Source organism: Carettochelys insculpta, chromosome 20 (assembly GCF_033958435.1).
Source record: "Carettochelys insculpta isolate YL-2023 chromosome 20, ASM3395843v1, whole genome shotgun sequence".
In the NCBI taxonomy this organism is placed as follows: domain Eukaryota; kingdom Metazoa; phylum Chordata; order Testudines; family Carettochelyidae; genus Carettochelys; species Carettochelys insculpta.
This window is the reverse complement of record NC_134156.1, coordinates 9,662,680-9,676,191: the sequence shown is the minus strand read 5'-3', so window position 1 is coordinate 9,676,191 and position 13,512 is coordinate 9,662,680. Positions and strand designations below refer to the sequence as shown.

Here is a 13,512-nt window from a genome sequence, read left to right as displayed (position 1 = left end):
AGCTGTGTAGGAAGGGGCAAGGGTCAGCTGAGTTACGTATTCAATGGCCCATTCAGAAACAGGGCATGCGGCTCAGAGCTGGTAATGCTGAGCAGATTCCGGTGGCTGATCAGATGGCGCTAATAGACTTGTGCAAAACAGGGGATGTTTGTAGGAGAGAGTCTGGAATGAGACTAACCTGCAAGACTAGAGTCCTGGTCTTGGTGTCTGATCTGGCCTCTGGCTTGGCCAACTCTTCTTCTGGGACAAGCTTTGCCATTGGTGGTGTTGGAACCAAGTCCTCCTCCTTTGCTGCCCCGATGTTGCATTTTTTCCTCCACTTGTAAATCCAGCTGAGGGCTTCCCCACCTCTCATGGGGCCAGAAGATTTTTGTGGGGGCTTGTCTGAGGGCAGCCTGGATCCTAAGCTTGCTAGTGAGATGGGAAAAGCGGTCACCATCTTGGGGCCATGTTCCCTCTTTCTGAAGTGTTGAGGTTGGTGTGGAATTGGCCACGGGGAGCAGAGAGGAACGTCATGACAGATAAAAGCACCACATGGTCAGAGGAATGGATGGCTCTCAGCGACCCAGGTGAGGGGTTTGACTATTCCAGGCTTCCGCACAGCAGCGGTCTGACACAGGCAAGAATGTGTGTGTGTGTCTGTTGCTTGGAGGTGAGGTGGGGAATCGTGACAACGTGTAGCCTGGCCTGTTCCCGTACCAACCAGAACTCAATGGAATAATAGGCAGCATGTGACTGGTATTGGCATTTCTGTCTAACGTACAGCCGGCTTTGTAATGCATTACAAATCTCCTCCTTTAATGGTTTTTTTTTGTCTAACCCCGGCCATTTCCCTTCTGACAGGTGAATGGGCAGTGCATGGAAGGGAAACAGCACTCTGATGTGGTGACGGCAATCAAAGCTGGGGGTGATGAGACCAAGCTGCTGGTGGTGGATGTCCTAACAGATGAGTTCTTCAAGAAGTGCAAAGTCATTCCTTCGGAGGAGCACTTGGCAGGTGACACAGTAGCAGACGTGGTGCTGGGACTGGTGCGTGGTGCTAGAGAGGGGTGGTTTTACCTAGTTTCTGCCAATGAATTCTAGACCAGGCACCAAGGTTCTCTGGATAATGGCTGGTGACTGTCTTTTTTAATGGGGGACATGGGTTCCTGGTCTTGGGTGGTGTTTCTTGGCCTCCACAATATGAGACAGGGTAGAGATCTGTCCTGGTGAGAAGTAGCCTCTTAACATCTCTGCTCAGCCATTTGTTCCAACTGCTCTTGTCCCCTGGGTTCCTCTTCCTCCGTACCAGGTAACGGGTTTCCAAGGTGTGCTCTGGTTTGCCAGCTCCTCTGGTTTGCTAGTTCCATGGGAAGCTGAGAAGAAAAATAGGTCCAACTTCATCCTGAAGGGAGGCGATGTACCAGTGTCGCACAGCCAAGTCCAAGCCTTTCTGCATGCAAAGCTGGAAGCTGCCTCCAAGCCAAAGGCCTTGCAGGCTTCATTGGTGTCTTGTATGCCAGCAGGAAACTGTATGATGCTGTCCCTCTGCTTAGCCTGCACTCAGTTACTCCACCCCCTTACTGTGGGCTTCTGCTCATGGTTGTGGGGGTTCTATAGCTGAAGCGGTTAAGCTTTGACAGGGTTTGAAATCTCCCTGGTCGGAGCGCAGGCCTGGTCAATACTGTGACAAGCTAGCTCATAATCCATGTCCTGCCATTATCCTGGAGTCCTCAGGACACCACTCTGTCCTCTTCAGACTTACGTCGGACTTGACTTAAACCCTTGCTCTCCGGGTGGAGCATAGGTCATCTGCAAGTCTCCTCCACTTCACTCTGTCTCTGGACAGAACTTCTAGCTGACTCCAGGACTTCCCCAGTTGTTGTCCTTCTATCTCGGACCTTCTCCGTGTTGTCCAAGGTCGTCCTCTTTTGCATTTCCCTTGCACGCCAGTAATTGTATCAAATGTCATTCTGCTGTTGGGGAGCCTTCATGGTCAGAACTCCAGGGCCCTACCACTCTCGTGAGAAGCCACCTCTTCTAGAACATGAGGATCTTGTCTAGAACCCCAGGGCTGCAAGAGACTGGGAAGCCTGCTGAGGGGGATCACAGCACCCTGAAAGACTTATGTTAATCATCAAACAAAATAGCAGCCAAGTGTGTTAAGGGGGGCGTAGGTGCCAGGGGACCCTTCTATCTGGCCTGAAGAATTCTTGTTCCAACAGTCAGACTTCCGCTATCAGCTGGGAACCCTAAGATGCCAAACTAGAATGGAGGCTGACCACACTGCAGGAGTCAGGAGGGGTTGACACCACAGCAGTTCCAATATCCTGACTAGACCCTGATTAGGCAATTCTCTGCCCTGCAACCCTCAGTCTCTAAGATTCTGGGACACTTTGGTGGAACTGGCTCTTTTTTGCAGGGAGAGCTGGGCTTTTCTGGGTGTCCCTGTTTCAGGGCAGGGAATGCTTGCTGAGGATCTGAGCTCGCCTTCTGGAGAACCAGGATTTGGTTCTGCGCTTGTGCCTACGTGGGGAGAGGGAGGGAGAAAATCCAGCCCTTCGCTGCCCGACTCTGATCTGGGAGCAGCGTGGCTCAAAACCACTGAGCAAAGAGACGGTTTTGGTGGAAACGTGTCCCTGGTAGATGACTCCCCAGATCCCCAACCTGCCTCTGAGGAAGGATAAATCTTCCTTAGTAGCAGAGAACTGCACGGCTGGCTGGGCCAGCAGAGCGCAGGTGGGCGTTCCATAGCAGCTGACTCTCCAGTGCTGCGCTCTTAGGGGAGGTGGTCAGTGATGTGAGTTACGGGCCAATGTGAACCCTCAGGAATTAGATGGAGGCATAAATGGGGGACACCTCTGAGCTTTCCCCCCGCCCCCGAGGCTGAGCCTGAGCTGACAAGGCAGTCAGGGTCTCTTCAAGCTGTCAGTTCTGCAGGAGAGAAGGGCATAAATGGCCCCTCCTGGCTCTGTTGTTTTGACTCTTTTGATGTGCCTCTGTGGGGGAGGGGGAAGCCTTTAATTTCTTAATTAATCCTGTTAACCTCCTCCTTCCCCTACCCCGCAGGAGTCTGGCCCTGTGTGGGACTCCATACTGAGGTGTTGTAAGAGGCCCCTCGGAATAGCATCGCCCGGAACCAAGGCTCAGCTTGTGTTCTGCACCTTGCCATGATGCCTTGAGATCCTGATCTGAGGAAGGTTAGGGGAGTTGTGCTTTGTGTGGCTTAGCATCTCTCTAAAGCCAGGAGGAGGGCAGGGTGGGCTAGTTTAGCTTAAAAAAAAACTCCTTCTCCTTCCTGCTCTTTGCCATCTATCCTACACCTCCTACAGCCAATCTTCCTTCACTCTGGGGTTTCCCATCAGCTCTCCTGCCGCCTGAGTTCCTCATGCAATAACACTAGGAGAAGGGGCCTGCTGCCCAGTGGCTAGAGCAAGGGCCAGGCCTGCTGGGGTCTGTCCCTGGATCCGCCACTACCTTGTGGCCTGGCCTCGAAGAAAGTCATTTGGTTTCTGCACCGTACGCTCCACCAATGAAGCGTATCGCACATAAGAGGTGTTAGGAGGTGCTTAGATGGAAGACACCCACAGGAACATCGTGTCCATGTCAGCGGCCACTTCCTTGCATTGGTCACTTGCCCCCAGTAATGTAGACTCTGGAACTAACCTGCTGTAGAGGCTCTGGCTATGTGGGACAGGGAGGATGTGGTCTCCCTGCACCAGTTCCTGTTCTCAGCATTTGTGCAGCCTGCACCTGCTTCTTTGGGAGAAGATCAGTGTGATGGGGTGGGCTGAGCCCTGCAGAAGGCTTATGGCCTTATCGAAGGTCTTGGGACAGGGCAAGTCCTCCAGGGAGGCGAGAGCGACCTCCAGGACACGTGGCCAAAGAGGAGCGAGGAAGGCCTGTAAAAAGGAGCTGCAACACCAGGGCCGGCACAGGGTGGCTGAAGACGTCGCTGAGGGAAGACCTGCTTCTGGGAGTCTGCAGCAGGTCCTAATGGACTGTAGGCAGAGCCCTGAGACGGGCAGGACTCCAAAGAGGGCCATGTAGCCCTGAGGAAAGGGCAAAGACTCTGCGGGCCTATGGGGCAGTGGCTCAGGAAAGTAGCAGCTATAAAGTTGAACTTGGCATGTAGCTGCTATTTGTAGGGTCCCTGGGCTGGGGTCCGGAGCTGAGGGCAGAGGAGCAGCTCAAGCCAGCCAGAGGGCCGGAGTTAGAAGGGTCGGGCAGTGAACGCCACCCTGCCTCCAGGAGAAGTAGCTCAGGAGATCCCGCTCTGAGTGGGGACAGGGACCATAAGACTAGCAGAGGCACCAGGATGGGCCCCTCTCAGACGTGGGTTGGCTTCTTTGACACCCCACCTGTGACTCGGCCAGAGGGTTGAGTGGCTGAAAGGCAAAAGGACGGAGCTAGTGCGGGCCCAGGGTGGGGGGCTTGCAAGAGGTGAGGGCCACCCCATTGCAATCGGTTTTAACCCTCCCCCACCCCATGCACCCAGCCTAGGCAGACATGACGCAGGGTGTTTGGGTGGGGAGGGCGAAGGCGTCGCAACCGGATAACTGACCGGCAGCGGTTTCCCCGCTGCTCAGTCTTAGTGAAGACCAAGCACTGGCATCCCTGCAGTCGTGCTGTGATGTTAATGCTCTGTCCCTCCATCTCGCTGCGCGGCGGAGCGGAGACGCTCTGCAGCGCTCAAGGAGGGTTAAAGCGCCCCTTTTTGGGGAGGGAAGCTGCAGCGTGTCCGAGTGGCAGGTAGAGGGGCTGGGTCTCGAGTAAATGGACCTTTGTCCCTGGTTCCAGTGCCAGGAGGGGAGCAGCGATCCCATGGATGTCTGTCTGCTCGTTGGTCGCTAGCAATCTGGCTTTGGGGGCTTTCGCTCTCTGGAAAACTGACCGTCCCACAGGAAGGGGGAGGGGACACGAGGCGTGAGCCAGCTTCTTAACTCCAGGCAGAAAGAGCTGCATTCCTGGGGCGCAGGGGTAGGAAAGAGAGGTCTGCCCTGCAGCCCTGGCTGGGGGCGAATGCGATAATAACGAGGTTTAGAGCAGTGGCTGGTGCGTTTTGATTCTGGGCTGCCTGCAGATGTGGTTTTGGTCATGCTTCCTCCTGGTCCGTCGTGGTTCTGTGGAGCCATTTCCAGGCTGACAGGAGGGGGGTGAATTTTTTCGGCCACCCCATAGTGGCGAGTGATGTTCCAGGCAAGAGCTGGGAACTTGCAGCTGACATTAGGAGCAAGTAGGAGCTGGTTTCTTCCCCTGGCCCTGCCCCCATGAGCTAACCTCTGATCCCAGCGTGCCAGCAGTAAGGAAGTACCCGACCATTGGATCTGTCTGGGGAGCTGGGAGTGGCCCGCTGGGCTGCTGCTGAGCTGGCACAGGGAGGTGGCAGTGGCATTTCTCTTCTGCCTTCTGGAAGCTCTCCACCTTTACAGGGTAATTCTGCAGGGAGTGATGTCTCTGACTTGACTCTCTCAGTGCAAGGGCAGTCTTATGGCACGGCCTGTTTACCCCTAGCTCTGTGGCTTTGGGGCTGAGCTGGGAGGCTTCTGATGAATCAGCCAGTATCCAGGTGCATAGATGTAACAGCTGATCAAGACAGTGGGTGCTGGTTAAGTGAGGGTATTGCTGGCTCTTTGTAACTGCATGTGTCTCTCTTCCCCCAGGTCCCTTGCCAGAGCCGGTTGCCAACGGCGAGGTAGAGAAGGTAAAGATCGTGCCAAGTTTAAACTTTTATACATGGCATCTAAAGGCCACGCTTGCAGGCTGCTGGGCTGTCCCTGCAGCACCACCGCCCGCTTCTCTGTCCTCCTGCCTCTCCCCGAAGCCGAGTGGCCCTTGCCGCCTGTCGCGTTCCCAGCCAACGCCCAGGGCAGGGCAGAGCTCAGCTTTGCAAAGGAAGGGAGAGCTGATTCCTCCAGTGTCGCTCACTGAGCGCTTTAAGCCGAGCTCCTCTCTGCCTGGCTCCACCCCTTCCCCAAAGAATGGGCCATTCTCTTCCTAATCAGGCCATTTGTCCAAAGGCCTCGTTACTTCCAGTCTGGTTTGGAAAAACAAAACCTCATTAACTGTGGGTGCAGCAGAAAGGAAGGCGTCTGCCGGGAAATCGTAATAGACATCAAGGAAAGGAGGGAGAGGAGACGGGCTGGTGTTCCAGGGCGGGGAAAAATGCCACGGGCGAGGAATAGGCAAATCGGCCCTGGAATTGCTCCATCAGGCTTCCTGAGGGGTAGAGCCAGTGGGTGGAGGCGGCCTGTGTACCGGAGAGAGGCCCGGGATCAGGGACGGACTTGGATCTTTATGCGAGTCTCAAATGAGACTTTTTCATGTCGGAGAACCAGCCGGGAAGGGTGTGAGCATGTGCACCCCACAGCTGTTGCAAAGGGCATATCAGCTCTGTTGCAGAATTGTCTAGGTGTTGGGGGCATCCAGAGCTTTTCTGCTTCTCCTCTCCTCCTCCATGGCTGCGTTTTGTGGCTTGCCAACCTTCCTGGGCGCTCTTCTGGTGTGCTCCCCATCCTGCAGACCCTCCAGGTCGTCTCTGCAGACGCTCACCAGTGCTGTGTTTGCCTCAGGCCCTCACGGCCTGTTTGGCCCTGCCTCGGCGTGGGTGGGAGGGAAGTCCCAGCCCTCTGTGGTTCCAGCAGCACCCCTCAGCGAGAATGGGGTTCTAGCAGCACAGACTTGCCAAGCGGACAGGGAACAAGCCACAGCGATGAGAACCCAGTAGAACTCTGCCACCCTGAGGGTGTGAAGCTTTAACAACGGTGGGCTCGGGAGCTGACGCTGCTCTCCAGCGCAGAGGATGGAGCTTGTTGCTTTGGGGCCTGGTGCTTAGACCTGAGCTCTGGAGTTGCAGTGAGGCCAGTTTCTCTGAGGGGCTGGAGGAGGGAAGGGGTCTCCACTTGCCACCTCGCCCCACCCCTTGCCGGAGAAGCTGAGGCCGTGCAGCTGCTGTTTTAATCCTCGGCAGTGCTGAAGCCTGACCACAAGATGCTTATTAAGCTGCAGCCTGTCAGCAGCTTATGTGCTCAGAAGATTTTCCTCAACCCCCCCCCAACTTACTGGTCCCTCTGAGGGAGGGGCTGTTAATCAGCCATCAGGCCGCTCCACAGGGAGCCGCAAGGCCCTTCCAGATATTGTTGGCATGTCCCTGCCGAGGGCAGCACATTGTCCCTGCAATCCACAGCAGAGCCCGGAGCCTTCCTGGAGGGGATCTCACTTGGAGCGAGATCCCAGCCCAGGCTGGAACTCTGGCATTTGGGCTAATCTTGGCTTCCCTTCTGGCACCCGCTAAGTGGAGCTGAGCAGCTGCCAGCCCCTCTGATCCCTGGGGGAGCACAAAGCCGAGGGCAGGCAGCAGCATGCGATTGCTGAAAGCAGGGCTCCCATGTTGCGGAAGTCTCTAGGGCTCTGCCCTGTCGTGCCTGATGTTGTCAGAGGAGGAGATTTGGTGAAATCTGCAGATAGTGTTGGTTCCACGTTAAAAATTACTTGCAGATCTGCCTGGGCCTTGCCCATAGCACCCGCCCTTGCTCTGGACCAACTGGAGACGTGCTCTGAGGTAAGCCAGATGAAGTTTAATAAGGACAAATGCAAAGTACTCTACTTAGGAAGGAACCATCAGCTTCATGCATAGAGAATGGGAAACAACTGTCGAGGAAGAAGCACTGCGGAGAGGAATTTAGAGGTCATAGCGGACCACAAGCTAAGTATGAGTCAACAATGTGATGCTGTTGCAAGAAAAAAAAAACAAACAAGATTCTGGGAGGCATTAGCAGGAGTGTTGAGAGCAAGACACAAGAAGTCGTTCTTCCGCTCTACTCTGCGCTGGTTAGACCTCAGCTGGAGTATTGTGTCCAGTTCTGGGCACCACATTTCAAGAAAGATGTGGAGAAATTGGAGAAGGTCCAGAGAAGAGCAACAAGAATGATCAAAGGTCTCAAGAACATGAGCTACGAGGGAACTGGGTTTGTAAAGTTTAGAAATGAGAAGACAAAGGGGACATGATGGCGGTTTTCAAGTACCTCAAAGAGGGTTACAAGGAAGAGGGAGAAAAATTGTTGTCCTTGGCCTCTGAGGATAGGACAAGGCGCAATGGGCTTAAACTGCCACAAGGAAGGTTTACATTAGACCTGAGGAAAATCTTCCCAACTGTCAGAGTGGTTAAACACTGGAATAAGGTACCTCGGGAGGTTATGGAATCTCCATCACTAGAGATGCTTAAGAGCAGGTTAGATAGACATCTATTGGGTGAGGTCTACATGGTGCTTGGCCCTGCCAAGAAGGCAGGGGACTGGACTCGATGGCCTCTTGAGGTGCCTTCCAGTTCTAGTATTCTATCATCTCCCCACGATACTGCCTGTGTAAGCGAGCCCAGCGCAGCAGAGCTCTGGACCTACTGGCTTTTGACACTTCCTCAGCAGCTGTTCTCCTCCCAGATGGTCTCTGTGTACAGGCTGTAGCATTTCAGGGCCTGGGACACTGTCCCATGCTGAAACCTGCCTTCCTCTGGCTGTGACCTTGCGGGGAGCGTAGCCCTCATACATGGGATCTGTTGCGCAGAGGGGAGAGGTGAGAAGAATGGCTGGGAAGTGGTGGGCATGTGCCGGCTGTATGGCTCCCCTCTGGCTGGGGGAGGCAGGAGGTGAGTTCAAGGGATCATGTCCACCCCCTTCCAATGCCGTGGGCAGAAGGGCCCGGCCAGCAGTTGGCAGGAGGACTAGTGGGGATGTGGGATCTGGCATTTGTAGCAAGGATCTGGGTCCCCCATTCTCACTGGCAGCTGCCGGGGAAGCAGAGCACAGTAGCCCCAGCTCTGTGTTCTCCTGGTTCTCTGCTCCAGAGCAGGACTGGCCCCACATTCCCTGGCAGGAAGGAGAACAGGGCAGTGAGCTGGACCCACATTGCTCCACTTTCCCTGCCTGTGAGTGCAGGGAGTGGCAGGATCCCAGCCCCGCCCCCGACCATCCTCTGGGCCATCTTGGTTGGGGGAAGAGGTGTGGCTCGAGCAAGGGCTGGGAGCAGGTGGGACCTGGGTTGGAGGGGGTTGATCCTAGCCCTTCTCTGGGCAGGAGGTGGGGATCATGTGGCCAGTGCCCCCTGCGAGGTCCCTTCTCACCGGTCCTTCTGGGCCAACGGTTCCTTTTCCCTTCACGCCTTGCAGGAGGACAGCAGAGAGCAGCGACCAGAGTCTGTGTCGGAAAGTCCATCGAGCCCCGGGCCAGCGTCTGTGTCTTTCTCATTGAAAGAGACCCACACTGAGGTACAAGGGGGCGCCCAGGTGGGCGGGCTTGAGGTTGCACCTGGGGAAGCTGGCTGATCTGACACAGGAGCAGAGAGAGGGCTCCTTGGCTTGCAGGTTGGGAGGAAATTGGGGACAGAGCACCCCTGGTACATGGGAAGAGACCTTTTGCCTTGGAAACTCATCACTTCACGTGTAGCAATGGGCTCCTCCCTTTCTCTGGTGAGTTCTGGCAAAGCGCCAGCCATGCCAGCACCAGCCCTGCAGGCACAGCTCCATGTCATCTTAGACACATAAATAAAAATGCCCTGATGCCCAAAGGGGCTGAGTGCAGGCTGCCCGGCTCCTCTAGATCAGCCTGTTCCTGCCTAGACTTCAGGAGCCGTTCAGATGGTCATTGTAAGCCTTTGGCTCTACAGGTGGTGGCCTAATGACATCAACTGGACTTGAGGCAAGGGGAGAAGGCTCAGGATAGCGGGGGGATAAAGGCAGACCATCTGCTCACGTGGATGAGATGAGGGTGGATTGCTTTAACGCTCACTTGGCCTTATGGTCCCCTTTGCAGGCTGACTCTCGAGAGGAGGAGGAGAAGCGCAACTCCACACCAGATCCGCTCCTGGACCTCAATGTCCCCCTGGCCGTGGCCAAGGAGCGCGCCCACCAGAAACGCACCAACAAGAAGGCGCCGCAGATGGACTGGAGCAAGAAAAATGAACTGTTCAGCAATCTCTGAAAGTCCCCTCCGCCCCATCCCTGGGGAGGCGAGGAGAGGTACCCGCTCTCCAGCGTCTGACCCAAATCTCCACCAGCATCTTGCTTTCTTCCCAATCCTCCAGTTGCGCTAGGGAGCGGAGTCCTTCCCCCACATTCAGATTGCACAGTTGAGCTTTCTCTGCTGTAATCTAAAGGAAAACAAAGCACAATGGCGCCTCTTTGCAGTTCCAGAGCAGTGTTAACATTCAAAATGACAAGGTGATTGTGTCTCCCTAGCTTAGGGTTCGCCTGTGGGAAGGGGTTGGACCATATGGGCCTGAAAACAGCCCTGTGTGGTTGCAATGGGCACTCCTTTCACTCTTCCACTGGCTTTTCACCGAAAGCTTCAATCCACCTAAACAGAGCAAATTCATTCAGCCGCGATCTGGGATTTTGAGTGCCTGACTTGAGACCCCCCCCAGAAAGGGCCTGGTTTGAGGCTCGGCTCTTTAAAAGGGATTAGAAGTATTTTTGGGGTGTCTCCAGCTGAGTGCCCAAAGTCTCTTGGCACAGCTGAATATCTCAGCCTTGGGATTCAGGGTATTTGAAACTCCAGCTTGGCCAGGGACCAAACATTCCGTCCAAGAGTGCTTTGTTTGGGTTTTTAACCTCTGACCTGGGGTTTCCATTCCCTCGTCTGGAGGTACCCAGAAGGCACCTCAGCTGAATCGGTTCAGCTAAGCACTTGTGTGAATGCCATGAAACAGGTGTCATGACCACCCCTGCACATCACTCAGTCACTTGTCCCAGGCCAACTGGAAGTGAACTTTCGAAAGGACCCAGCTCCCCAAGGTTGCCGAGGCCTGAAAGCAGCAGGGCTTCCCTTGCAATGTCATACCCCTGGGGTTTGTTTCCACAGCGGAGAAGGTGTTTGGACCGAGTACAGTGACCAATAAACTGCAGATGAGGATCTCCTTGGGTGTCTGGTTACTCCTGGAGACAGAACCAGTCAGGGTTTTTTAATGGACTCTGTTTCCTGCAAGGAGATGTTTCCACAATCACAAGTTTTAGAGGAAAAAAATGTATTCTGTGGCAATTTTTTTTCTCCCTGTGGATGTTTTATTTCTGTGCACGTGATCAGGGTATTATTGTACTGTCGAGCTCAAGAAAAATTCTCTTTACCAGGAAAAAAAAAAAATCCCTCTTGACTTTGTGTTCATTGCATGGCTAAATCCTTCCAAGGCTGGTCGCCTGGGGCCTCTGAGCAATCCCCTGCTTGGCTGCTTGATGGAGAGAGCCCTATTCTTGTAGCTGCCAATGGCTGCTTGCAGCAACTGTGTCAGCACCTCCCCCAGGGCCTGTCGTGGAACAACGCTCTGTCAGGTGCCCTAACATGCTGCCCCACTACGCTAATATATTGAGGAGAAAACCTGAACAGTGCCCTGGGGCTGGCTGTGCTGGTGGTGCAAAGCATTATGGGCTATCCTCCCCCCTCAAGGGCTATCCTCTTGCCTGGTTTGGCCAGCCTGCCCTCATAACAGAAGGAGCCACGTTAAAACACTGCCGCAGCCCTGTTCCTGAACGTGTTCCCACCCATGATAAAGGGCAGTCAGCCTTGTACTGAGCTCAGAACAATGGTGTAGACAGGGCCCTGAGGCGGAGGCAAGTGCATTCCAGGAACTGTCGGTCTGGTAATGGGGGTTTGTGGGCTAAAGTGGCTGCCTGGGTGGTAATCCTGCGTGGGGATGGGATAAAAGCCAGCAGCCATACTGCTGTGTAGTCCCTAAGTCTCCTCCACTTCGCTCCGTCTCGGGACAAAACTCCTAGCTGGCTCCTGGTGTATCCCCAATTGCTGTCCTTAGAACATAAGAACGGCCATGCTGGGTCAGACCAAAGGTCCATCTCGCCCAGTATCCTGTCTGCCGACAGTAGCCAATGCCTGGTGCCCCAGAGGAGGTGAACCAAAGACAATGATCAAGCGATTTGTCTCCTGCCATCCATCTCCTGCCTTTGACAAAAGGCACCATACCTTACCCCTTGCTGATAGCCAGCTATGGACCTAACCTCCAAATATTTATCAAGCTCTTTTTTAAACTCAGTTAGTGTCCTGGTCTTCACAGCGTCCTCTGTCAAGGAGTTCCACAGGTTGACTGTGTGCCTTGTGAAGAAAACTTTATTAGTTTTGAACCTGCTACCCATTAATTTCATTTGGTGTCCTCTAGTTCTTATATTATGGGAACAATAAATAACTCTTCTGTATTCACTTTCTCCACACCATTCATGACTTTATATCTCTATCATATTGCCCCTCAGTCTCCTCTTTTCTAGACTGAAAAGTCCCAGTCTCTCTAGCCTCCCCTCATATGGGACTCAGTCCAAACCCTTAATCATTTTAGCTGCCCTTTTCTGAACCTTTTCTAATGCCAATATATCTTTTTTGAGGCGAGGAGACCACATCTGCACGCAGTACTCAAGATGTGGGCGTACCATAGTTTTATATAGGGGAAGTAAGATATTCTTCCTCTTATTTTCTGTCCCTTTTTTAATTATTCCTAACATGCTATTTGCTTTACTGACTTCCTTCTTTCTCAATAGATCTCCATGTTGTCTGAGGTCCATGTGAGAGCTTGACAGCCATACTCTGCCCCCTGTTTTCAGAGTCAGAATATGTGCCTGGCTTGTGGCTCTGTTTAAGCCCCTCCATCCACCAGAGCCTGGGCAAATCCAGCCCTGCTGAAGCGGAAGAGGCAGTTGTAATCCATCTCTTCAAACAGGCAAAGGACACCAGCCCTGCCCAGTCTGACTAGGGGCCAGTGAGGGACCCATCCTCCTTGAACTTAGTGTTCTTGTTGGAAGCTTGTTGTGGTTTGGGCCTTTCCACCATCCTCTTGCAAAGAGTTCCACAGGTTGACTATGAAGAAACAATTTGTTTTTAAATGTGCTGCCTATGCATTTCACTGGGTGAGCTGCTTGTGCTGTTAGTGAAGGAATAAATAACATTTCCTTTCTCTATTTTCCCATATGCTTCGTGATTTGCTAGACCTCTACCATATCGTCGTCCATCCCCAACTCCTTTGTCATTTCAGCTTTGAAAAGAAATGGCTGTCCTGCTAATTCCTCGCGTGGAAGCTGTTCCTTATCCTTATCACTTCTGCTGTCCCTTCAGTACCTTTTCCAAGTCCAATCCATCTTTTTTTAAGAGGGAATGACCAGGTCTGCAAACAAGTATGTAAGATGTAGTCATGCCATGACTTCATAGAGGTAATATATCTCTTCTCTTAGCTATTCCTGTCCTAATGAGTCCCCATGTCCTGTTTAACAGCATCCACCTGCAAAGCTCAGCAGCACACTGCTCACCTGACAATATTTTCATGAAGATCTCATAGTCCTTCAATTGCTTGAAAGCCTTTGGCTATTTTTAATCACCTCTGTTTGGTATACAACTCCCTATAGTCTGAAGACAAATCTACAAGCTGCTCCAATTCTGTTGCAGTTAAGAGCTGCCTCTGGAGTTGGGGCTTGTGCTTTAAGCAGACCAAGCATGAAATCCAGGGGTTCAGACTTTGTTGGGGGTAGGAGGGCATTATAAATAAATATAT

At 53.4% G+C, this 13,512-nt stretch overlaps 1 protein-coding gene across 1 annotated transcript in view; it reads left to right on the top strand.

Annotated features, from left to right (window-relative positions):
* The window catches only part of NHERF1 (NHERF family PDZ scaffold protein 1), a 40,630-nt gene extending 27,716 nt beyond the window's left edge, over nucleotides 1-12,914 (top strand). The window contains exons 3-6 of the mRNA XM_075014588.1: nucleotides 844-997; nucleotides 5,643-5,683; nucleotides 9,143-9,241; nucleotides 9,786-12,914. Coding sequence (XP_074870689.1) covers nucleotides 844-997; nucleotides 5,643-5,683; nucleotides 9,143-9,241; nucleotides 9,786-9,953 — 462 coding nt within the window. The 3' untranslated portion in view covers nucleotides 9,954-12,914. The remainder of the gene's footprint in view (nucleotides 1-843; nucleotides 998-5,642; nucleotides 5,684-9,142; nucleotides 9,242-9,785) is intronic.
* The last annotated feature ends 598 nt before the right edge of the window (nucleotides 12,915-13,512 follow it).